This window comes from Microtus oregoni, unplaced genomic scaffold, assembly GCF_018167655.1.
Source record: "Microtus oregoni isolate MIOR12 unplaced genomic scaffold, Mior012 000034F_ref0000314, whole genome shotgun sequence".
In the NCBI taxonomy this organism is placed as follows: Eukaryota; Metazoa; Chordata; class Mammalia; order Rodentia; family Cricetidae; genus Microtus; species Microtus oregoni.
The window spans coordinates 1882431-1907195 of NW_024543093.1; the positions used below are offsets into that span (position 1 = coordinate 1882431).

Consider the following 24765-nt stretch of genomic DNA (forward strand, 5'->3'; position numbering starts at 1 on the left):
CAGGAGAGGAAATGGTTAAAGCACTCCTGAGAGTCTACTAAGTGTACCCCCTGAGTATTAGTCCTAGTAGGACTGCTTTGGGAGGTTGCAGCACTTGATAGGCATAGCAGAAGGCCAGCGTGTGGGTCATGCTCCCTAGTGTCTTTTTCCATGGTACATGATGTTTTTACTCTTTGCCCTTTCTCCATTGCTGGTTAGCCTTTTGACTAAGACCAACTGTGACTCTATTTTTAAAATTGTTATTTTGCAAATTTTATATATTAGTACTGTGTTTATATCATTTATATCCCTTCCTCTCCAACTCTAACTTCTCCTGTGTCCCCCTATTCCCTCTCAGATTATTGACCTCTTGTTCTTTACTATTATACAAACACACCCACACACACATGCTCACACATGCACACCTACACTCAGATTATTGACCTCTTGTTCTTTACTATTATACACACACACACACACACACGCACACCTACACTCAGATTATTGACCTCTTGTTCTTTACTATTATACACACACACACACACATGCTCGCACATGCACACCTACACTCACATTATTGACCTCTTGTTCTTTACTATTATACACACACACACACACATGCTCGCACATGCACACCTACACTCACATTATTGACCTCTTGTTCTTTACTATTATACACACACACACACACATGCTCGCACATGCACACCTACACTCAAATTATTGACCTCTTGTTCTTTACTATTATACACACACACACACACATGCTCGCACATGCACACACACACACACACACACATGCTCGCACATGCACACACACATACACACACATGCTCGCACATGCACACCCACACTCACACCTACACCCCAGTAAACAACTCTTCATAATTCTTTTTTACCTTGAAGCAGAATCGGCTCAAAAGTGCCTTAGAAATTGGTTGCTCACATCTTATTAATCTCTAACAGAGAGTGATGTTTGATTACACTAATTTTCATTTTAGTCCATTGATTTGATTTGGTGAAATAGGTACAAATAATTTCACTGTATGCTTCTGGGTGTGACCAGAGATAGGCCTGATAGTCATATTATGCTATTGGCACTTCAAGGATATAGTGTAGGACCCTGGGGGTCTTTGGATGGTACATAGGAAATAAGCCTCAAATTTTACTTGGACAGTGTAATATTGTTCTATGTAAGAGAAATTTGCTTTTTTTTTACGATATAGTTGTTTTATATTTTATTAAAAACCTATTTCTAAACCTAAATTTTATGTTTTTTAGCCAATCAACAAAAGTGACCACAGCTCTTCATGACATGGTAGACCAACTGGAAAAAATTCTCAGGTGAATAAAAAAGACAAGTCTTTTTGTTCTATGCTTATTATGGTGTGTATCCGGCAATGCAGCTATGGCCTGTTATTCATGTACAGTTTGAATGCTTAGTCCCGTGACTCTCTTGAATGTTTTCTCAATGATGTGAGTACTGTCTTACAGTAGCCGAGTGCTGGGGTAGGAGCAGGATACCTGAGGAGCCTGAGTGTGTGCATACACAGCTGCTTGTGCTCCTCAGTCTAGTCTTTCTCCACCCCTATGCAGTTTTGCTGGGGTCCATGGATGATCCTCCTGCCTCTACTGTTCCTGTGCTGTTCTTACAGTTGTGTGCTGTTTTTGTTTGTTTTTTAAAAAGCATCTTTCCATGTAGTTCAGGCTAGCTTCAAACTCAGTTATCCTCCTGCCTCAGCCTTCCTGTGTTGGAATAATAGGTATGAAATGCCATGCCAGATAAGTGTGTATCCAAGTCCAAGCATTTTTTCTCACTAGCTAGATGACCTTTGAACTTAAGTTTTTCTTATATATAATAATTAATTCATGAGATGATGAAAGTTCTATTACATTAAGAAATTAAAATCCCTCATACTGTCTAGGTACACAGAAATGTTAATTTATATAGCAACAATTTCATCAGTCAGTAAATAGTGTCTATTACACTCATAAGACTTGGAGCACAATAGCGTGTTTGAGTGATGTTGGGATAATACCAAACTGTGTTGGAACTTTGATGCATTTTTGGTGGGATATTCTTACTTTTATAATGGAATGTTGAGCTTGTGTTGTCTTTCTTTGAGACAGAATAGTCTTAATTACCCCTGTAGGGAGTTTGGTGTTATTTACTAGCATTCATTTTTATGTATGCATGTATGTATGAATGTATGTATGTATGTGTTTCATGCATACATAAAAAATGTAAGTGTATACATACATACATACATATATATATATAAACAATTCTTAAATATGCTATAAATACAAATTGAATAAACTAGGATCTGGGAATGCAGCTCAGCTGATAGAGTGCTTGCTCAGCAGGCACAAAGCTCTGGATTTGATCCCCAGCTCCATAAAACGTGTATGTGGTGGTCTGTGCTGGTTATCCTGGCACTAGGAGATGGAGGTAGGAGGATCAGAAGTTCAAGATCATCCTCGGATATATGAGTTGATGGTCAGCCTGGAGTATGTGAGACCTTGTATTGAAAGGAAGGAAGAAAGGAAGAAATGGAGAAAGGGAAGGCAGAAGGAAGTAAGGAACAAAATAATAACCAACTATCCTTTTAATGTATAATTGCTGATGATACCATTTTAGTAAGAGTGTATATATAGAAAAGGATCATTATTTGGAGACCATCTACTCATTCACTCAAACTAGAGATGGTAGTATAAAAATATTTTAAGTTGCATTTAATGGAACAGAGTGCTCCATACACCATAGTGCTGTGTACTGACAAGCGTTGAAGCCTAGTACTTAAGCCACACATTTGCCTGATTACTGTGTGTGCTCTTAGAGTGGAGGCAGCTTGCCAGAAAGGTTTTCAGTTAGATATTTCATGTTTTAAAGAATAGATCATTTATTCCAAGTATAGTCTAATAAAAGCTGATGAGAAATATGCAGCTTGATATGTAATTATGTGCTTTATTTTTGGTACGAATTAACGCAATATGTATTACTGGATCATATGTATATGTGATACCTTTTATTTTTCTACCAAATGTCTAAGTATAATTTAAATGCTTAAAAGCTTTGTCTCTTTGCTTGGACAATGTTCAACATTTCTTTTTTCACTTATAGTGTGTCAGAACTTTTGAAAAAACATGGACTGGAGAAGCCAGTTTCATTTGTTAAGAACACGCAGTCCAGCTCAGAAGAGGCACGCAGCTTGATGGTTCGTCTGACTAGGCACATTGGACGGAAGTAAGTGACAAACACACTTGATAGATGCTTATAGATATTGATATTTTCTTTATTGAAAACTCCGATGAATTATATAGTTGATCAATGACATAATGTAGCTATAAGATATATAATTTGATAAGTTTTTTCTACATTAGATAAACTGATTGGCGCATTAGCTCAGGCTTCTTATTAGCTCTTGTAACTTTATTAACCCATTATCCTTATCTATGTTAGCCACAAGGCTCAGTACCTTTTTCAGCCAGGCACGTCACATCTTGCTTCTTCGGTGGTCTGCACTAGACTGGGAGGAATGGGCTTTCTTCCCTGAATTCTCCTGTTCTCATCGTCCCGCCTCTACTTCCTGTCTGGTTAACCTGCCTATACTTCCTGCCTGACTAATCAGTGTTTATTTAAAATATAATTGACAGAATACAGATAATTATTCCACACCCCTTCCCCCTCTCCCCCTCTTTTTTTTTTTTTTTTAAACAAAGGAAAATATCCATAGTCCATTTTTGGGGAATGTGGGCAGAGTATTCCAGGCTACTTCTGTCTGGTTGGAGGCACTGATAATCTTATGGGGACCTAAAGAAAATTTAGAGTTATGATCAAGTCTTGACTGGAATATCCTGTGAGGCTTGATCGTCTCAGGCAGCATCTTGAATCCTTTCTGGATGTACAACTCTGATAACTGGGCCATCTGTTCCTGCCGGAGATTTCTCAGGTGGTCTTCCTTGATGAAACCTGATTTTTCTTACCTCAGAATGAATCCACAGCCTCTCATTTCCTGTGGAAACCAAAGCAAAATGTCTTCTCCAAAGTAACATACCTTTTGACTTTAATTTTGAAGTCAAGTATTTTCAAAATACCTATCTTGGATTAATTCAGCAGCATACATAAGAAAATATCTTTCTGGGCCGTCCTGCCACTGCAAACTCTGACTCTTTGAACCAGGAGGTCTGACAACAGAGAGAGCATTTCAGTGTTTTTTTTTTTTTTTTTTTTGGACACACTGTTGCAGTTTGCTTGCTGGCAAGGACCTTGAAATGCCATACAGTTGTGGCGATAAATGTGGCTACAGCCGATACCTGAGCCACAAGGCTGAAATCTCAGAAAGCTAAGAAATGGGCTGGATCTAGCCGTCAAAGCCACGGCTTTAATCCTCTCCATACTGCTTAGCAAATTAAAGACTCATGTAGTCAGAAAAAGAGAGATATCCAGTAAACAGAGATTCAAAGACAAAGAAAACCTCTAAATGGTTTACCCCGTGTTAAAAATATATGCAGGCTAAAGGTTAAAGTTCTTAAAGTAAAAAAGAAAGAAAGAGAGTAGTTGGGTGTGGTGGTACACACCTTTAATCCCAGCACTTGGAAGGCAGAGGTAGATTGACCTCTGTGACTTCAAGGTGTCCTGCACACAGCTTTAATTCCAATGCCTGGGAGGCAGAGACAGACAGATCTCTGTGAGTTCGAGGTGTTGCTGTGTACACCTTTAATCCCAGAGGTGGGGAGGCAGAGTTGGTAAGATCTCTGTGAGTTCAAGGACAGCCTGGTCCACAGAGTGAGTTCCTGGACAAAGAGACACAGAAACCCTGTCTCAAAAAGCCAAAAGTTAAAAGTAAAAATAAAAGAAATAGAGGTTAAAGTAAAGCCACATAAAGGTGGAAAATACACAGAAAATCTTGATGCAGTATATTATTATGCTCTCTTTGAATTGTTTGAATGCTGAGGAAGGAGCAACAGCTGCTAAAAGATAAGTTTTGATATATGCACATTCTCATGGTCTACACTGTCACTCCATCGAGAATAATGGCCAAAAGAGACAGTGACCCTTACAAGTTTCCTCTTCCTTCTCCATTGTCCCTTTCCTCCTACTTGCTAGGCCACTCATGGGCTGCTACCTGTCTATTGTATATCCCTTTAAGTGTTATTTTCAGTTTCTTAGACTCTTATGTAACTGAGCCAGACATTATTTTGTTATTTGATTTACATTGATTTAGCATAATTGCTTTGATTTATCCACCTTGTACCATGACTTAAAAGATTAAAGTTTTATTTGCAGAATAGAAATCCATGTGTTAGGTTTTTTTTTCTTTCACATCCTGTGTTTGCTCACCTGTTAGTGGACACTGGAGTTGTTTTGAGTTTTGATGTTTATAAACATAGATTTTATAGATACTTTTGATTTCAAAGGACCATATTTAATTTTTTTGAATACATAAAGATAGACTGCAGGATTATATGTTGGGAACAAAACAAAACAAAACCCCTGCCTAATAGTCTTTTCAGTATTCATTCCATTTAGTTTGAAACCAGACTTTAGGGATTGGGTTTGTTGCTTGTACCCTCATCAACTCAGGTGCATTAATGTACGTTTCTCTCCTAATGGGTGTGTGCTTGGACCTCTTTGGGTGACAGCAGGAAGCATAGTTCTGGTCTTTTCTGTCCATCCTTCAACACCAAGCTGCTTTCTCCTTACTGCATCTGAGGATTTTTTCACCGTTCGGGGCCCACTTTGCCTTTAAAGCACTGACTGAGTCTCCCATCATCACCGTTTGGGACCCACTTTACCTTTAAGGCATTGATGGAGTCTCCCATGTGCACCTTGCCCTTTCCATTTTCTTACCTACAGTTTCTGATGAACAGGCTTAAAAAAAACCGTTTTCATTGGTGAGAATTATTATTTGATGAAGTTCTACACATCTGCAATGCATTCTGCATACTCTCACCTTAGCATTCCACAGTCTGTTATCTGTCCCCTCACCCCTGGCTGGCTTCATCTCCCTCATTCATCTCTAAACCCAGGACTGGCTCTAGGTACACACCTGAAGGTGACAGTTGACTCTTCTCCACAACCCAGTACTTCACCAGGGGCCCAGGAGCCCAGAGCCCCTCCTGGACCCATGTGTCTTGCTCAGTCTGGTGCAAGCGCCCATAGTGCTGGGACTGACTGCAGTGTCCATGTCCTGCTTCAAAGATGGCATTTCGCAGCTGTCTCTGTCCTTCCGAGTTTACATTCTTTCTCTTCTCTCACCTAGAATATTCTCCGAGCCTCAGAAGGAGTAGTGGAAATGTTCTGGTTGTGACTGAGCACTGAACTCACGTTTTTCTGAGCTCCTAGATTTCTTGAACAGCCATAGTCTTGGAGTAGACTTCTTTTTTCTTTACATAACGTCAGAAGCCAATCTGTGCTCTGTGATTGTGGTTGTATTAGTTTTACAGGAAGTTTATTTTTACCTTTTTTTAAGCCAAACTTTCAAATTCACACAAATTAAATTTATGATTTGTTTTCACAGTTTTTGATTATTTTTCCAGCTATGGGTCAAAATTTTTCTACTGTTTGGCTAGTCTCACACTATTTGTTGAAAACTCTAGCCTTTCTCTACTGAATTGCCTTTGTAACCTTATTGAAAATCAGTTTTCCACACAGGTCAGGCTGGGTTTTGACAATTTTATTGTGTCTCTTCTACCTATTTATTTATTTTCAAGTAACGCACTGTGTTAGTTATCTTAGATGTATTATAAATTTTGAAATTAGGTAATATTCGTCTTTTGACATTACTTTTTTTTACATTTGTTTTGTTTATATGTTATAGGGTTTTTGTATTTCTAATATAAAGTTTAGAATCAACTTTTCTGATACATTATTTGTGATTTTCTTTCTAATTCAAGAAAGAATCTTGCTACCTAACCCAGAACTCAACATTTAGCTCAGGCTGGGCTCAACTCTACTATATTCTCCTGTGTTAGTCTCCTGATCCCTGAGTTTACAGGTGTATGCTAGCATGCCCACCTTCATTTGGGGTGGTGATAATGGTGTCAGGTCTGTCCCCAGTTGGGGAGTATGGCTGTGCTAAACCCTTTTTAGGCTCTCAGTCCACGGGCACAGAACGGATGCCTTTCTGTTCCATTCAGTGTTTCATAGTTTGAGTATGCAAGTCTTGTAATTATTGTGTGAAATTGATTGCTAGGTATGTTACGTGGTAATTTGTATTAGATTCATTTGACATAGTTCATTCTTAATATATAGATATGCAATCTGTGTTTGTGTGTGTTTATGTGTGTGTACACGTGTGTGTGTTCACTTGTGAGTTGGGGTATTCCTGTGTAGCTCATACTGGTTTCAATCTTCTAATTCTCATGTCTCACCTTTTGAGTACTAAGGTCACAGGTATTCACCATCAGAACTGATCAATTGTTCTTTCATATATTGATCTTTAGTCTTACAATCTTGCTGAATTCACTTATATATTATTGACTATATAATTTAATTATTATTCTTGTTTCATAACAAAGTTTCTAACAAATTATAGATACTCATATTTTCAAATGAATAGGTGAATAAAACATAGTAATGATAACAATTTTTTTCCTAGTCAGTGTTTCTCTCTGTATAGCATTGGCTGTCCTGGAATTTGCTTTGTAGACCGTGCTGGCCTTGAGCTCACAGAGATCTACCAGCATGCACCACCACCACTCAGCATGATAGCAATTTTTAAAGTAAAGTATTTGTGTTTTGTGATTTTTTTTTGCTCTTTCTATGTTGTTATCATTTAAAGTACATTTATTCTGATGGAGGTATGAATTTTGCCGTTCCTTTTTGGAGATTCAAAAGTTATAAGAGAGCTAGCAAGCTGAATTTATTAGTTAACAATTGCATCTTCCTCATATTTAGTTGTACTTTTCTTAATTATGCATTTATTTGTAAATTTTTATTCACATTATTTTTTGATTATTTTGTTAATATTCACATTTCTTAATCATGAATAAATGAATTTTTCATTCACATTGTTTATGAATATTTCGTTATAGGTTTGGACAATTTTTTGTCAGCCTGTGTAAAAGCAAGAAATATTGTATCTCCTTCATCTGTCCAAGCTGTCCAGTTAAATATGAGGGAGAAAATAGAAAATTTGCCTTGTAGAAAAATTTTCAAGGCAAAAGACTTACTTTCAAAGGCTTTTCCAACTATGTGGGATCCAAATGGCACACATTTGGCCCATTCTAATAGTTCTGGTGGGAAGGACCTGTGAATTTTCACTGGTTGTCAGGCAGTAGCTGGAGAGCCTGACTTGGAGAGGCTGGTGTAACAAATGGAGATAGTCAGAGCTTTGAGGGTGGTCCCCAGGTATGTATGAGGAAGTTACCTTCTGAATCTGTCACACGGGGAAGGTGTGAAAATGTAAAGATATCTGGAGGGGAATAATAAATCGTAATCAACTGGGAACAAGCTTGCTGGCAGTAGGATTAAATAATGAATGGTTAGAGATACAGTTGAGCCGGATAAAAGAAGAAATGAAATTCCAATATTGATAAGATAGTGCTTGTTTTCAGCTCCTCGAGCAGAGCCAGACTCTGTCCTGGGAACGTCTCACATCTTGCATCTTTCTCTCATCACTGTCTCCCTCTCTTGCAGCACTGTGCTGTCTTTATTATACATGTATTTGTGCCTTAGGTTTTCTTCTAGTTTTTAAGCTAGAGATACTGGCAAGGAACTTACAAACTATGGCCCGGGCAATTGCTGACTGAGTGACTGTTGTAGTCTTATGACAACTTTACAAGGGGTCAGTGCCCCTCGGGTGATGCTGCTTTTGCTAGGACCAGCACCTCCACAGCTGGAAAGCCTTGCTCCAGCTGCTGAGCTGTGTATGTGCTTCTGATGTGCCCAGCGTAAATTTCTCCATGTGGCAGTCTGCTTACTGTGAATGTTTAGGAGAACATGGTCTCACCTTCAAAGTTGTCAGCTTGATATCAGTCTCAACATGTGAGTGTGCTCAAGCTTTCAGTACCTCTAAAACAGTCTTCTGGGCATCGTAAACAATGGCAGAGCCCATCATGTTAGTCTGAGTCTAGGTTTTACCATCTTGAATGTGGTAATGTTTATACTTGAGTTGGAGGAAAATCTATCTCCACTATGGCTTGTAACTAATACTTTGTATTCAGACATCTTGTTGGTTTGCTAAATTCTGCTTTCTTTAAATCCCACTTTTGATTTTTATTTATGGGATGCATTCTGAAAAAGGCCATTGTAAATGATGTGTTATAATTTATTTTAATTACAATTTCCACTTATGGTTAGCCATGTGTGAGGGAACATTTATACCATCTGCCCTAGTGCTGATGGCTTCCAGAGGAACAGCTGGGCTGTGAGACGTGCGTTCAGCCTGACAAGACCAAGGTCTGACTTTGTTGAGCTAATTACTTGGACACTGACTTCAAACATTTTGTTACTCCTCTGCCTTCAAGTCAAATCTGAAAGGAGTCCTGCAATTCTTTGAAGCCCATCAAAAAAGTTCAATGAGCAAGATGAAAATACTGAATATACTTTATAGATTGTCATAGGAAACTTGCAGAAGCAACAGTGTGTTTTCTGTGTGTGTGTGCCAGAAAAGTACTGTGTCTTCATGTGCCTTGTTGCACATGGAGCAAGAAGAAGTGTTTATTTCAGGTAGTAAATAGAAAACGGCACTGACAGTGAGGCATGTGCTTGTTAACATTTTAGGGTTTGCAAAGCCTTCCTGCCGTGTGACCCTGCTCCGGTTTATAAATTGCTACTGTGTGTGTTGTAATTGCTCTGCTCTGAGCATAAGAGCCATCTTCTTTAGAACATCTGTGATTCTTTGCTTGTTGACTGTTGATGTTCTCCCATAGAAGGAGGGGAAGAGGAGGGTCACTGGATCATTACTTGAGGACATTTCTTCCTGCACTTTCCATCATCTGTCTGTCATTCTGCCCTGAATTCATGTAGACTCCTGGTCTGGGGAGGCACTAGAGTGTTTGTTTATACCGTAGAAGGTTAATGGAAGAGTCTGACTTCTCATTTTTGCAATTTTTCATTTTTCAAAGCTTGATACTTTTCCAAAAGTATCACATTGTTACTTTTCAGTGCTATGTTTGCTTTGGGTTGTCATATGCTCCTCTAAGTAACCTTAATAAATTTCTGGGTTCACCAAGCTAAACTGGTTTGTTGTTGAAGCTCTTTAAGGAGGGAAGTATATGTCTATGGAGAGAATTTCCACAACACTTATGTAGGTGGCAGGAATCAATGAAGCTGAAGATGAGTTTGGAAAGAGCAGTGGTGTTTATCTGAGGGTGGGCTGTCTACAGGAGCATCAGAAGAGCAGTGATGTTTTTTGCTGTGAGTGATAGACAGCTAACTATCTGAGGGTGGGTTGTCTACAGGAGCGTCAGGTATGAATCCTCTCATATGGTGTGGGATGCTGTGTCAGCTTCTGTGCTCTTATAGTCATCACAAGGTTGCTATTTTACATAAGATGTGGGACTGAGGCCTGGATGGATACCCTGAGGAACTTGCATTTATAAAGGTGAAATTACAGTGGGGCATACAGCTAGTGTTTTTCACTTTAGCCTGTTGTTTCTAAAAGGTGGACGAGAATACAGATATGTGTTAAAAACCCTTCCTGGAATTGGAGAATTGGAATTCATGGGAACTGTCTGACAGTATAAAAGAAAAGCATGAGGTAGCGGTGATAGTGAATAGCTGAGAATGAGAGGGATGGGATGTGGTAACCACTCACCAGGCAGGGCAGTGCTGTGTTCATCACAGTGAAGCAAGGTTCGTTTCATTTTGCATGGCTTTGATGAACCCCATAGTACAATTATTTTGCTGAGGTAGGAATACTATGTGGAATTTGACTAGTATAAAATGAATAAACCAGTCAAGTAGAGGCAGAAAACGGAAGGGAAATGGGGTCATTCTTAGTCTCTGTCTGAATGTCTAGCAAAATCTATGTTGAATTTGTCTCCTTAGGGGGCAAAATTGATGGAAAACATTTTGGAGGTTTTAGAGTCTTAGTTGGTAGTTCAATAAGGGTGGACTGCTGGGAGATGGCCAGTGAGCCCCACTGCACTTGCCTTTGTGGAGGAGGAGTCTCTTTTGGAGGTGGAAATACAACAGCTGTTAGCTCCCCTATGTTGTCTGAGGGGTTTCTGTCCTACCTGGTTCCTGTAATCGTTAAGTCCCAAACAAATCACACAGAGGTCTATATTAACTATAAACTGATTGGCCCATTATTAGGTTTCTTATTAACTCTTATAACTTATATTAGCCCATTATTCTTGTCTGTGCTAGCCATGTGACTTGCTACCTTTTTTGGCAAGGCAGTTACATCTTGCTTGTTCTGAGGCTGGGCAAAGGACTGCAGAAGAAACTTCCTTCTTCCCAGAATTCTCCTGTTCTCATTGTCACGCCTCTACTTCCTGTCTGGTTGTCCCACCTATACTTCCTGCCTGGCTACTAACCAATCAGCGTTTATTTAAAATATAATTGACAGAATACAGTTGTCCCACACCACCCCTAAGCAGGAGGCATGTGACTGCAATGAGGGCTCTGCAGGATGATTGGAAGCCCCATGCTGACCTGTTTGTTTATTAATCATCTATTTGCAGATTATCTGGGGAGGGATTATTGATGCACAGTTATTATTTCCTATTGCTGAACACTGGGGCAGGGGATGTTTGAATCAGATATTCTCCTATTCCTTGGTTCTTTGCAACTTCAGGACAGTGAATATTAGTATGGAGATAGTGGGTACAGACAGAAGTATTAAGCATGGCCTAGGGATGGTAAAGGCATTTCTCTCCTGTGGTAGATTGTTTGCCCACCCAGCCCGTCTTCTTAATGAGTATGTGGCCAATGGAAGAGTTGACTGTCTGCAGCTGCTATGCAAGGGCAGTTAAGATTCTGTAAAAGTCTAAGGGACCAGGGCTGAGCATGAGTACAGTCTCCTCAACAGCAGGGATGAGCTATAACCATACACTGTCTGGATAGGAGCTGAATGCTTTGTTCTTTTGTGAGCATGTTACTGACCTCTCTTTTGAGGGGATCTTGAAAATTATGTCTCAGGAATTGTGGCAAAAGAGACTGTCTTTTTTGGAGCTTGATGTTTCTTCCTAAGGCAGCTGGCAATGCCTGCAACCACTCTGAGGTTCTGGCAGCTTGTGCCTGGGCTGTCACCTAAGAAGGTAACTCCTCAAGGTCTCTGTTTATTGCTTGTGAACTGCTGCCTAATATTCCACTTAAAGCAGTGGTTCTCACCCTGTGGGCCATTGTCCTGACCAGTGGGACATGAATCAGGAACCGGATCCTGGAGGGGAGAAATGAAGGGGAAAGGAATATGAGAAACGGACAGCAAGTCTGCATTCTGATCAAGCTGCCAACTTTATTTTTTCTCAGGAGCATAATATAGCAAAAGGGGAGGGGGTAGGTAGGTTGCTAAGTCTTTGTTCTTACTGGAATGTCAGTTCTGGAGACCTCCCTAGCTGATAGGAAGAGATAAGGAAATGTAAATGTTTACTAACAGGGGGAATGCTAATGACTTCAGAGTCCTAAGTCCTGCAAGTCTGTAGACACGCTTTACTCACAGGGAGAGGTTATTTCCTGGGCCCGGAACTCACCCCACAGAGGTGAATAGCTTTCTTAACTTGTGAACTACTAAGATGCTTTGACTATAACCAAAATACAGGTCTTTACTCCCAGCAGGTCCTCCCTTTTCATGAGGCGAGCAGGCCATGCCTTCTTTGGGGGTGATTACATATCAGATATTCACATTACAACTCATAACAGTAGTGAACTTACAGTTATGAAGTAGCAACAAAAATAGTTTTATCGTTGGGGTCACCATGATGTGATGAGGAACTGTATTAAAAGGTCACAATATTAGGAAGGTTGAAAGTCACTGATTTACTGCAAAGTCTCCAGCTATAATGCTAGCGGTAGGTGGTTCCTGTTCCCCAGACCTGTGCTAATAGCAGTCTATGGTTGCCTCCTATGTCTTTTTTTAATAATTAAATTTATTTTTTAAAACAATCTTTTCTCATTTTACACACCTATCGCAGTTCCCACCCTTCCTCTCCTTTTGCTTTCCCCACTTCAGCCCTCCATCCACTCCTCAAAGAGGGTAAGACTTCCCAAGTGGAGTCAACAAAGTCTGACATATCACTTTGAGGCAGGACTAAGGCCCTTCCCCCATCTAGGCTGAGCAAAATATCCCTCCAAAAAGAATGGGTTCCAAAATGCCAGTTCAAGCACTGGGGATATATCCTGGTCCCACTGCCAGTGGCCTACCCAAATGACACCACTGTCATCCACATTCAGTGGACCTACTTTGGTCCTATGCTGGTTTCCTTGCTATAAGTCCAGAGTCAGTGAGCTCTCACTAGCTCAGGTCAGCTGTTTCTCTGGGTATCCCCATTATGGGCTTCCCCCCTTTGCTCATGTTATCACTCTTTCCTCTCTTGGATTGGCCTCTGTAAGCTTGGTCCAGTGCTTAGCTATGGATTTCTACATTTGCTTCCATCAGTTGATGGATGAAGTTTCTATGATGACAATTAAGATATTCATCAATCTGACTGGCAAGGTCAGTTCGGGCACCCTCTCCTCTATTGCTTAGGGTTTTAGCTGGGGTCATTCTTGTGGGTTCCTGACAGTTTCTCTAGTGCCAGGTTTTTTACACTGCATAATGGCTCCCTCCCTCTCTGTCCTTCTCCCATTTCAACCATCAAGTTCCCTCATGTTCGCCTCTTCTCTTTCCTTTCCCCTCCCCTCTTTCACCCTCTCATCTCCCCCTCTCTCATACTCCCAATTTTTTTAGATCTTGTTGAATTCTGCTTCCCAGGGGGATCCGTGTTCTCCTTGTTACCTAATTCTCTCTGGATTTGTGGACTATAAACTGGTTATTCTCTGCTTTACATCTAATATCCACTTATGAGTGAGTACATACCATGTTTGTCTTTTCTGGTTCTGGGTTACCTTACGCAGGATGTTTTTTCTAGTTCCATCCATTTGCATGGAAATTTCAAGATGCCATTTTTTTTTTTTACCGCTGTGTAGTATGCCTTTGTATAAATGTACCACATTTTATTTATCCATTCTTCAGTTGAGGGGCATCTAGGTTGTTTCCAGGTTCCGGCTATTATGAATAATGCTGCTGTGAACACAGTTGAACAAATGTCCTTGTAGTATGATTGAGCATCTTTTGGGTGTATTCCCAATAGTGGTATTGCTGGATCTTAAGTAGATTGATTCCCAATTTTCTGAGAAACCACCACACTGATTTCCAAAGTGGCTGTACAAGTTTGCACTCCCATCAACAATGGAGGAGTGTTCCCTTTACCCCACATCCTCTCCAGCATAAGTTGTCATCCGTGTTTTTTAATTTTAGTCATTCTGACAGGTGTAAGATGGTGTCTTAGAGTCATTTTGATTTTTATTTCCCTGATGGCTAAGGATGTTGAGCAATTTCTTAAGTATCTTTTGGCCATTTGCAATTCTTCTGTTGAGAATTCTCTGTTTAGATCTTTACCCCATGTTTTTGATTGGATTTTTTTTTTTGGTCTTTTGATGTCTAGTTTTTTGAATTCTTTATGTATTTTGGAGATCAGTCTCTCTCTGATGTAGGGTGAGTGAAGATCTTCTCCCATTCTGTAGCTGCCTTTTTATCTTATTGACTATGCCGTTTGCCTTACAGAAGCTTCTCAGTTTCAGGAGGTCTCATTTATTAATTGTTGCTCTCAGTGTCTGTGCTGTTGGTGTTGTATTAGGAAGTGGTATCCTGTACCCATGTGTTCAAGGCTACTTCTTACTTTCCCTTCAGTGAGGTTCAGTGTGGCTGGATTTATATTGAGGTCTTTGATCCATTTGGACTTGAGTCTTGTACATGGGGTTAGATAAGGACCTATTTGCATTCTTCTACATGGCAACATCCAGCCATATCAGCACCATTTTGAGGATGGATTTGAAGCTCTTCCTTGTCTCTGTTTTTTCTGCTTTATTTTGCTGTGGGATTTCTCTCCACGTGGGAACTCTGTCTACCTTTTCCTATAAATTTAAATTAATTTAGCCCTATCGTTTGTTAAAGCATTGTTGTGCCTGGAGTAGTAGTACCTGTGCCTTTGGAGTCTGGTTTCATGTGTTCTTTCTTTCCTTCCCCAGGCAGCCTCCTGTTGGCGAGTCTCAGTGGAGAGTGCTGCTGCAGGACATGCTGACCATGCAGCAGCATGTGTACACATGCCTCGATGCTGATGCCTGCTATGAGGTAATGCAGCTGTAACTGTTTTTTTTTTTTTATTTAGAAATTTTAATTGTGTTTGCCACAAGGGAGAGTCTGAAAGAGACACTGTATATAATGTGATTGATGATTGATCAACTAGTGCTATGGATTTAAGCCTTATCATATCCCTCTTCTGCCTTCCCCTTGTTTATTGCGGTGCCATCTATTTTGCAGATCAGTCTTCTGAAACCCTGAATATGATATGATTTCTCCCTACATGTTTTGGTGGTCACTAAAACTATAGCTCTTGTGGGGGCCTACCACCCAGCTCCAGAATAAATTAAAAACAGAGGTTTATTATTTCTTGTGAAATAAGCTCGGCTTTAGCTTGGCTTGTTTCTAGCCAGATTTTCTGTTTTTATTTATTTATTTATTAAAAATTTCCACCTCCTCCTCTCCTCCCATTTCCCTCCCACTCCTCCTACTCCCTCTCCTTCTCCCTCTCCAGTCCTAAGAGCAGTCAGTGTTTCCTGCCCTGTGGGGAGTCCAAGGACCTCCCCCCTCCATCCAGGTCTAGGAAAGTGAGCACCCAAACAGGCTAGTCTTCCACAAGGCCAGTCCATGCAGTAGAATCAAAACTCAGTGCCATTGTCCTTGGCTTCTCAGTCAGCCCTCATTGTCAGCCACATTCAGAGAGTCCGGTTTGATCACATGCTCCATCAGTCCCAGTCTAGCTGGCCTTGGTGAGCTCCCATTATATCAGTCTCATGTCTCAGGGGGTGGACGCACCCCTCGCGGTTCGACTTCCTTGCTCATGTTCTGGAGTCATTACCATCCCTGACTTCAAACTCTATTACAGAGCTACAATAATGAAAACAGCTTGGTATTGGCATAAAAACAGAGATGTTGATCAATGGAATCGAATCGAAGACCCGGATATTAGCCCACAAACCTATGAGCACCTGATTTTTGACAAGGGAGCTAAATGTATGCAATGGAATGATGTAGGTGGGTCGGTCATCTGTCTATGTGTTGCTTTCATTGGTTAATAAAGAAACTGCCTTGGCCCTTTGATAGGACAGAAAATTAGGTAGGCAGAGTAAATAGAACAGAATGCTGGGAGGAAGAAGGCAGTGAGGCAGACGTGATGAAGCTCCAGCCCAAGATGGATGTAGGCTAGAATCTTTCCCGGTAAGCTACCAACTCGTGGTGCTACACAGATTATTACAAATGGGTTAATCAAGATGTGAGAATTAGCCAATAAGAGGCTAGATCTAATGGGCCAGGAATGTTTAAATGAATACAATTTGTGTGTTGTTATTTTGGATGTAAAGCTAGCCGTGCTGGAGCTTTGGGCAGGACAAAAAGCAGGCCTGCTCTGCCTCAATACTATAATGGAAGAAAGAAAGCATCTTCAACAAATGGTACTGGCACAACTGGATGTCAACCTGTAGAAGAATGAAAATAGATCTATATCTATCACTGTGCACAAAACTCAAGTCCAAATGAATTAAAGACCTCAATATAAATCTGACCACACTGAACCTGATAGAAGAGAAAGTGGGAAGTAGTCTAAAACACATGGGCACAGGAGACCAATTCCTATGTATAACCCCAGTAATACAGACAATAAGAGAAACAATGAATAAATGGGACCTCCTGAAAATGAGAAGCTTCTGTAATGCAAAGGACACTGTCACTAAGACAAAAAGGCAACCTACTGAATGGGAGAAGATCTTCACCAACCCCACAACAGACAAAGGTCTGATCTCTAAAATATATAAAGAACTCAAGAAACTAGACATTAAAACTCTAATTAACCCAATTAAAAAATGGGGTACTGAACTGTACAGAGAATTCTCAACAGAAGAAGTTCAAATGGCCAAAAGACACTTAAGGTCATGCTCAACCTCCTTACCGATCAGGGAAATGCAAATCAAAACATCTTTGAGATACTGTCTTACACCTGTCAGAATGGCTAAAATCAAATCACCAATGATAGCCTTTGCTGGAGAGGTTGTGGAGTAAGGGGAACACTCATCCATTGTTGGTGGGAATGCAAACTTGTGCAACCACTTTGGAAATCGGTGTGGCGGTTTTTCAGGAAACTGGGAGTCAACCTACCTCAGGATCCAGCAATACCACTCTTGGGAATATACCCAAGAGATGCCCAATCATACTACAAAAGCATTTTGTTCAACTATGTTCATAGCAGCACTATTTGTAATAGCCAGTTTTTCTGATCTTATCACCACTAACTTTTACCTCTGGGCTTTTTCCTTTTCTTACTTCTGTGTATTTTACTTTCACTCTGACTCTGTGGCTGGCTGGGTGGTTGGACTCTGGAGTCCTCTTGTTCCCTTGCTCCTTCCTTCTCATCTCCCAGATTTCTCCTCCTGTTTATTCTCTCTGCCTGCCAACCCTGCCTATCCTTTCTCCTGCCTTGCTATTAGCCATTCAGCTCTTTATTAGACCATCAGGTGTCTTAGACAGGCACTGTAACACAGCTTCACAGAGTTAAACAAATGCAACATGAATGAACGCAACACATCTTTTTATCATTATTTGCACATGTTCCATAGCATAAAAAATGTAACACATCTTAAAATAATATTTTGCAACATGCTTCTACTTCATTTCCTGTGTTTATATCTTCTTTTGCTTTACATTTGTTAACACCTGATGCTCTCCTTCATACACTCTTTTTCTTGTTCCAAATCACTCTATAGGTGCCTACACTTGTGTCCTGAAGAACCACAATGGCCCGAGCCTCCTAGGTTCCTCTTGGTCACTCCACAGTGTTCCACAGTCTGTTCAAGTAGCTCCCTCAAGTAGGATGTATATCGACCCTTCCTGTGACTGTGTGTATAATGTTCCCTCTATCTGGAATATAGTCTTTTTTCTTACTTGGAAAACTCCTGATAAATTTTCATGACTAGGCTGACTGTGCTTGCTAAGATCTCATAGAACTTGCCTCTACTGTAGCCTTCCTTTAAAATGGAGCTGTTTGCAGATAAGATGGGTTCTTTCGGCTTTGGGCTTGTGGTCCTAGGTAGGCATTTTACTATCACATATTTGAATGAATATCTTTCTGCAAAAGAACATTAGAAAGCATTTATATGTTTTTAAAAGCTCTAGAAGACAGTAATGCAGACTTTTCAAAACTAACATTTTAATTTGCACCTTTTGACAATTTCTGTATTTGCTGTTAAGTTTTGTTGTCCCTTGGAAAATAATTTGAGAGCACAGTGGCCTAACTTTGAACATGGTAGACAAACGCTTGACATTCTGCCTCTAGAATGACGTCCAGATTGTCATTGTAGGGTGAGTAAAGTGCCTTTTCCAACATGGATCATGATGCTCTATGCATGGCAGTGCTTCTCAACCTTCCCATCGCTGTGCCCTTTTGCTAGAGTGCCTCACATTGTGGTGACTCCAACCATAAAGTTATTTTTGTTGCTACTTCATAACTGTAATTTTGCTACTGTTATGAACTGTAGTATAAATATCTGTATTTTCTAATGCTCTTTAGTGACCCCTGTGAAAGTCATTTGACTCCCAAAGGGTCACAACCCGCAGATTGAGAACCACTGCTCTATAACTAGCATGAATACATCATTGGAAGCTCATTTGGCTTGTGCTCAGTGTGCCAGTTTGACCTGGCAGAATCTAGTGAGGAGCGCCAGCAGGTCAAATGTGCTCTCACCAGAGCTTCCATTTCATAGCCTCTCTTGTTATGTTAAGTGAGTTTTCTGCCCCAGACATCAAAATAAAGGCTCCTCTAAAGAGCAATGATTAGGTAATATAGGGAAAGCCGGGGGAAACTCCTGTTCCCCATCAAGTTGTTCCTGTCTCATCAGTTTCTTCACTGTCCTCATCCACCTATGAATGGCAGGGAAAGAATGTCACATTGTCAATAATAGGCTTGGCAGTCACATTGTTTAATACTTTTCTGGCACAAGTAATCTCAAATACTTTTAATATATTCAGTGCCATTAGTACAATAAATTCTTTGTAAGATACCTCCTGTCAGTGTTTCTTATTTTATTGAGATACATTTTTTTCTTTTTTTTTTTTATTGCGAAAAGAAGAAAAAAAAACATAAACAAAAAACAAGTTTCCACCTCCTCCCAGCCTCCCATTTCCCTTCCCCTCCTCCCACCCTTCTCCCCCTCCTCCCACCCTTCTCCCCCTCCCCCCACTCCTCTCCTCCTCCCTCTCCAGTCCACAGAGCAATCCGGGTTCCCTGCCCTGTGTTAAGTCCTAGGTCCTCCCCCCTCCGTCCATATCTAGGAAGGTGAACATCCAAACTGGCTAGGCTCCCACAAAGCCAGCACATTAAGTAGGATCAAAACCCCGTGCCATTGTCCTTGGTGTCTCATCAGCCCTCATTGTTCGCCATGTTCAGAGAGTCCGGTTTTATCCCATGCTTTTTTGGTCACAGTCCAGCTGGCCTTGGTGAGCTCCCCGTAGATCAGCTCCACTGTCTCAGTGGGTGGATGTACGCCTCGTGGTCCCGAATTCTTTGCTCATGTTCTCCCTCCTTCTGCTCCTCCTTGGGACCTTGGGAGCTCAGTCCAGTGCTCCTGTGTGGGTCTCTGTCTCTATCTCTATCCATCACCAGATGAAGATTCTATGATGATATGCAAGATATTCGTCAGTATTGCTCTAGGATAGGGTCATTTCAGGTTCCCAATCCTCAGCTGCCCAAGGAACTAACTGGGAACCTCATCTTGGGCTCTAGGGAGCCCCTCTAGGGTCAAAACACTATCCTGAGTGAGGTGTCCCAGACCCAAAAAGATGAATATGGGATGTACTCACTCATAATTGGTTTCTAGCCATAAATAAGGACCACGGAGTCTACAATAGGTGAACCTAAAGAAGCTAAGTAAGAAGGTGAACCCAAGGAAAAACATATTGTTGTCCTCTTGGCTAAGGGAAGTAGACCAAATTTCCAGGGAGAAAATGGGATCTTGGGGGTGGGGTGGGATGGGGATAAGGGGAGATGGGGAGAGAAAAGGTAGAAGGGAAGGAGGGGGGACCTGGGAAACAGGAGAATTGGGATAAAGGAAAGGTGGATAGGGGAGCACGGAACCACAATTCTTAGTTAAGGGAGCCACTTTAGGGTGGGCAAGAGAATTGAGATACATTTTAATATCCAAGTTAGAAAAAAGTCTCATTGCTCCATGCTATCATTTTAATGTTTATGTGTAAGTTAACATTTACAGTCTAACTCATTCATAAGGGTGAATTCAGATGAGGTTGGGGGTGTAGCTTATTGGGCCAGTACCTGCCTATCACACACAGACACTGGTTTGATCCTGCTCCACAGCGACAGAGAATGTGAATGTCTGTGTTATCAGCAATGACATATTATGGGTGTCAGATCTTGTCACAGTCTGTTACAGTCGGCAGAATGCGTCCATTTTGAGTAGCTCACTGCCTGTAGTAGTTGACCAGTGCGTTTTACTGATTGATTATTTACTTTATTTATAGGACATCCATGTAATCTAGGATGGCCTAGGGCTCAATTATCTTCCCTGAATCTCTCAAGTGCTGTTATTACGGCTGTGTGCCATCATACCCCGCTTCAGTTTTGTTTTCTAATGAATAAACTTTACATACTTAAGTTTTTATTGTAATGACTTAGATAGCATGATTTACTTGTTTCATCCTCTAAAATTTATTCTGAAAGCTAATTTTTCTTTTATTGAGGTGGAATTAATAGAACAGTTAGGTAGCTGCTTTAACGTAGGCAGTGTGTGCTTACTTACTACATACACTATGTCATACAAACCCCAGGTATAGGATAGATATAGTTTTGACTTGAAATCCTTTGGATTTCAGAGCCTTCATTTTGTTGAACAGAGCCTCTCTTCTTTATCAATAACTGTGGAGTCTTCTTTTCCCAGATATTTACTGAAAGCCTTCTTTGCTCCAGTCGCCTGGAGAATATCCACCTTGCCGGGCAGATGATGCACTGCAGCGCTTCTTCGGTTAATCTTTCAGCTGGTGCACCCCATAAGGGACGAGCCCAGTTCAGGGTCGAGTACAGGAGGAGTATTGACTTGGTGTTGGCTGCCAGCAGAGAGTACTTCAACTCTTCCACCAACCTCACTGACAGCTGCATGGACTTGGCCAGGTAGGAAGTCCGTGTTCTGGGAGCGCTGTGTGCATGTCCAATGCAGGTCGTCTCAGATGCAGGCTGTGTACACTGCACAGGTTTCTGTTGTGTACTGCTTTACTATAGAATGCGACCAGTGAATTCTGAAGTGCCTGAATTCTTCTTGATTCCCCATAAACATTCTTTTGATTGAGTCATTTTGTTCATTATCTATAAGCCTCTATTCCTCTGAAGCTTTGTAGGTGATATTTATCTCTTTTGCATAGCATGTGCTCCAAAGTCAACTCTGGATAGAAATTTCTAGATTTAAATTCAGTTCCTTTCTTGGCCTATCATTAGTCCTTTCCTCTTAGTTGACATGAGAAACCGGTATACTTGGCTTCTGAATTTAATAGTCTTATTAAAGAATTTCATCGTTCTTGAGGGAAGATTTTATGAATTGAAATTAATATTTATAAAGTAAATTTTTATAAAACTCAGAATTCAATAAATCTTATCCCCAAATTTATGTTACTTCTGAAACTTAAATGCTTCAGGAAAGCCTTTTGTATTAGTCCCTTATTCTATTGTTACAAAAACTCTTGAGCTTTTACTCTCAAACTGTATAAGCAGTATGAGATGGGAGGTCATGGTGGAGGAAGGTACTCTATGGTAAGACAGAAAGCCAGCAGGGAGTATCCTATTTTAAGACGTCTAGGCTCTGGCTTTTAATGGTCATGTTCTGTTTAGAGCAGTGGTTCTCACCCTTCCTACCACGGTGAGCCTTTAATACAGTTCATCATGAACTCCCAACCATAAAACTATTTTTATTGCTACTTCATAACTGTAATTTTTCTACTGTTATAAGTTGTAATATAAATATCTGACATGCAAGATATCTGACCCTTCAACATGATAACGTCTTTTGACTCCCAAAGGAGTTATGACCCACAGGTTGAGAACTGCTGGTTTAGATAGTGCTTTCCTGGGGAACAAGCTGACAAGTCATAAACCCTAGAGGGACACATGCACAATCTCATGTCCAAACCAATGCAATAACTGCATGTTTCACTCTGCATAAACAGTGGCTTAGTTATGTTTCTCCTGGCGCTCTTCTGCCATCTGATCATCAGTTTGCCTCTGGTCAGCATCTTTTAGGGCACACCATGGAAGTCCTATTCTGCTGTTTTCTTGGAGTTCTACCCTTTAGACCACACTGAGCTTTTCTTTCCTCCACTCTAGAGACACATGAAACTTGCTTCCTTTTGTGATATTACTTTCTTTGCAAGTACACATATAATTTTATAAAATGGAGACATTGTACATTTCTTGTTATGACTTTTTAATGTTTTATTAAGCCAGTATGTGAACTGAAGCATTGCCATGCACTTTACAACATTGTGTTAAATGATTTCACTACATTTGTGCCTGAATTTAGCTGGTTGTAGTTCTTCTCTTTGCATTGTTGGAGTGACAGTAAAGCTGAAGTTAAGATGTCTTCTGGATCCAGATGCCTGTATGTCAGCCCAGTCCCAGCCATCCCGCAGCCTTCTGACATTGGCTTCTTTTGAAAGCAGACTTGAGAGAGCTGTTGTGATTGCGTGTCTGTGTTTGTGAAGGTGCAGTGCCTATGTGCATGTGCGGACAAAGGATGCTGTCCTTCTCTATTGAGCTCCATCTTGATCCCTCAAGGAAGAGTCTTTTTCCTGACCTTAGAGCCCACCAATTTTTGGCAATTCACACAACAGCCAGCAGGCCCCAGTGGAGTTAATGCTGAAGTCCTCTAGTGCCTTCCTCCCACAGTACTGGGGACATTGTATCATGTACCAATACATAGCTTTTCACATGTGTGTTGGGGTTCAAGTTCTCATGCCTGTGTTGCAAGCAGTCTCATCCAGTGAGCCATCTCCCCAGTCCCCTCCTTTTCACTATTGTGATCTTAAGTGGGTTTCTAAGTGGTCAGAACTGTTGCTGTTTTGTGAACAGCTAAGAGTAGTTGGTAGTTACCAGATGAACACTTGCGAAGCTTCCTTTATGTTGCCAAGTGGTTCTCGTTTATTTCCCATTGCACGTTATATGCTGAAATGCCTATTCTCTAAGCATAATGTGCACCTCCACTTGAACTTATTTTGAAACCTGTTTCTAGCCCTAAATTTAATCGTTTGGTGGTGGTGGTGTTCATCTTTTCTTGATTCTTGGGGACTTTTTGTTTTTCATAAAAAGTATTGAGTTTGGGAGATTCTCAGTCAATGAAGTAGTTGCCATGCAAGCTTGCAGGCTTGAGTTTGGAGCCGTGGTACACATATAAAAGCAGTGTGCAGTGACGTGTGTACCTCATGCGGGGTGGAGTGTGCGGCTAGACACAGGCAGACCTCTAGAGTTGGCTGGTTGGCTCTCTAGCTCTATTAGTTAGTTTCAGAGTCAATGAGAAAACCTGTTTTAAGGTTACTGAGGTAGCAAACAGCTGAGACACCAGCTGTCGTCAGCCTCTGACCCCTGTGCGTCAATGTGCACACATACAGAACTCTTTCTATAACACAAGGATATTTGGGCTTGTCTTTCTTAGTTTGACTCATTGCCCAGTCTTCTAGGTGTAATTTCTCTTGTTTTCTCTTTTTTAAAGACTGTATGTGCATATGAATGTGAACGCTTATGGAGGCCCGAAGTTGTGGTCAGATCCCTTAGGTCTGGAGTTACGGACAGTTGTGAGCTGCCTGACATGGGTACTGGGAAGTGAGCTTCAGTTGTCCTCAAAATCAGCAAGGGCTCTTAATCTCAGAGCTATCTCACCAGCCCTGGTTTTTTTTTTTTATGCCATTCTTTGAAATACTGTCATAAAATTCTCATATACTTTGATGCTTTTCAGTTAATCTTCAAGCTTATTGAACATGGTCTTAACTGCGATAGCTGTCTGGATTCATTTCCCCCTTAAATGACTGGTAGTTTCTTCAACTCTAGCAAAGGTGAAAAACAACCCTTTTCCCTCGTGGTAACTTATGTCAGAGTCATGCTCCCTCGTTTCTTTCTTCAAACTGTTACTGAACTTGACAGAGTCCTTTAAAGTAGTTAGTAAGCCTTTTTCTTTCTCTCTACGGATCCTATTTTTATTTCAAATGCTGGAAATATCAAATAGAATAGCCTTTGAAATTCCAACTTGTGTTTGACCTAAAGCTTCTAGGCAGGTGTTTCTGGGTGATTATAAAATCCCCTTGCTGCATTGTGCCCTCACTATATCCCTTCCCATCCCACAAGGATGCACTTTGATTTTCATCCCATGTGTATGATGCTGTGCTGGACTAATTGTGGCCTATGAGCCCTAAGGCATCTGTGTTTACCATGGTATGGAGTATAGGAAATATTTCTTTCATTCTTATTTATTAGGAATTTGTTATTCCTTGAGGAAGCCAAAGGTATGTGTGCTGGAAGTTTCATGTCAGTTTGCCT

General features: G+C 40.8%; 1 protein-coding gene across 1 annotated transcript in view; it reads left to right on the forward strand.

Annotated features, from left to right (window-relative positions):
- Positions 1-24765, forward strand: part of LOC121432455 (neuroblastoma-amplified sequence) — a 309448-nt gene that overhangs the window by 121203 nt on the left and 163480 nt on the right. Inside the window, exons 27-30 of the mRNA XM_041630447.1 lie at positions 1261-1323; positions 3104-3226; positions 15161-15263; positions 21131-21360. Of these exons, the coding sequence (XP_041486381.1) occupies positions 1261-1323; positions 3104-3226; positions 15161-15263; positions 21131-21360 (519 nt within the window). The remainder of the gene's footprint in view (positions 1-1260; positions 1324-3103; positions 3227-15160; positions 15264-21130; positions 21361-24765) is intronic.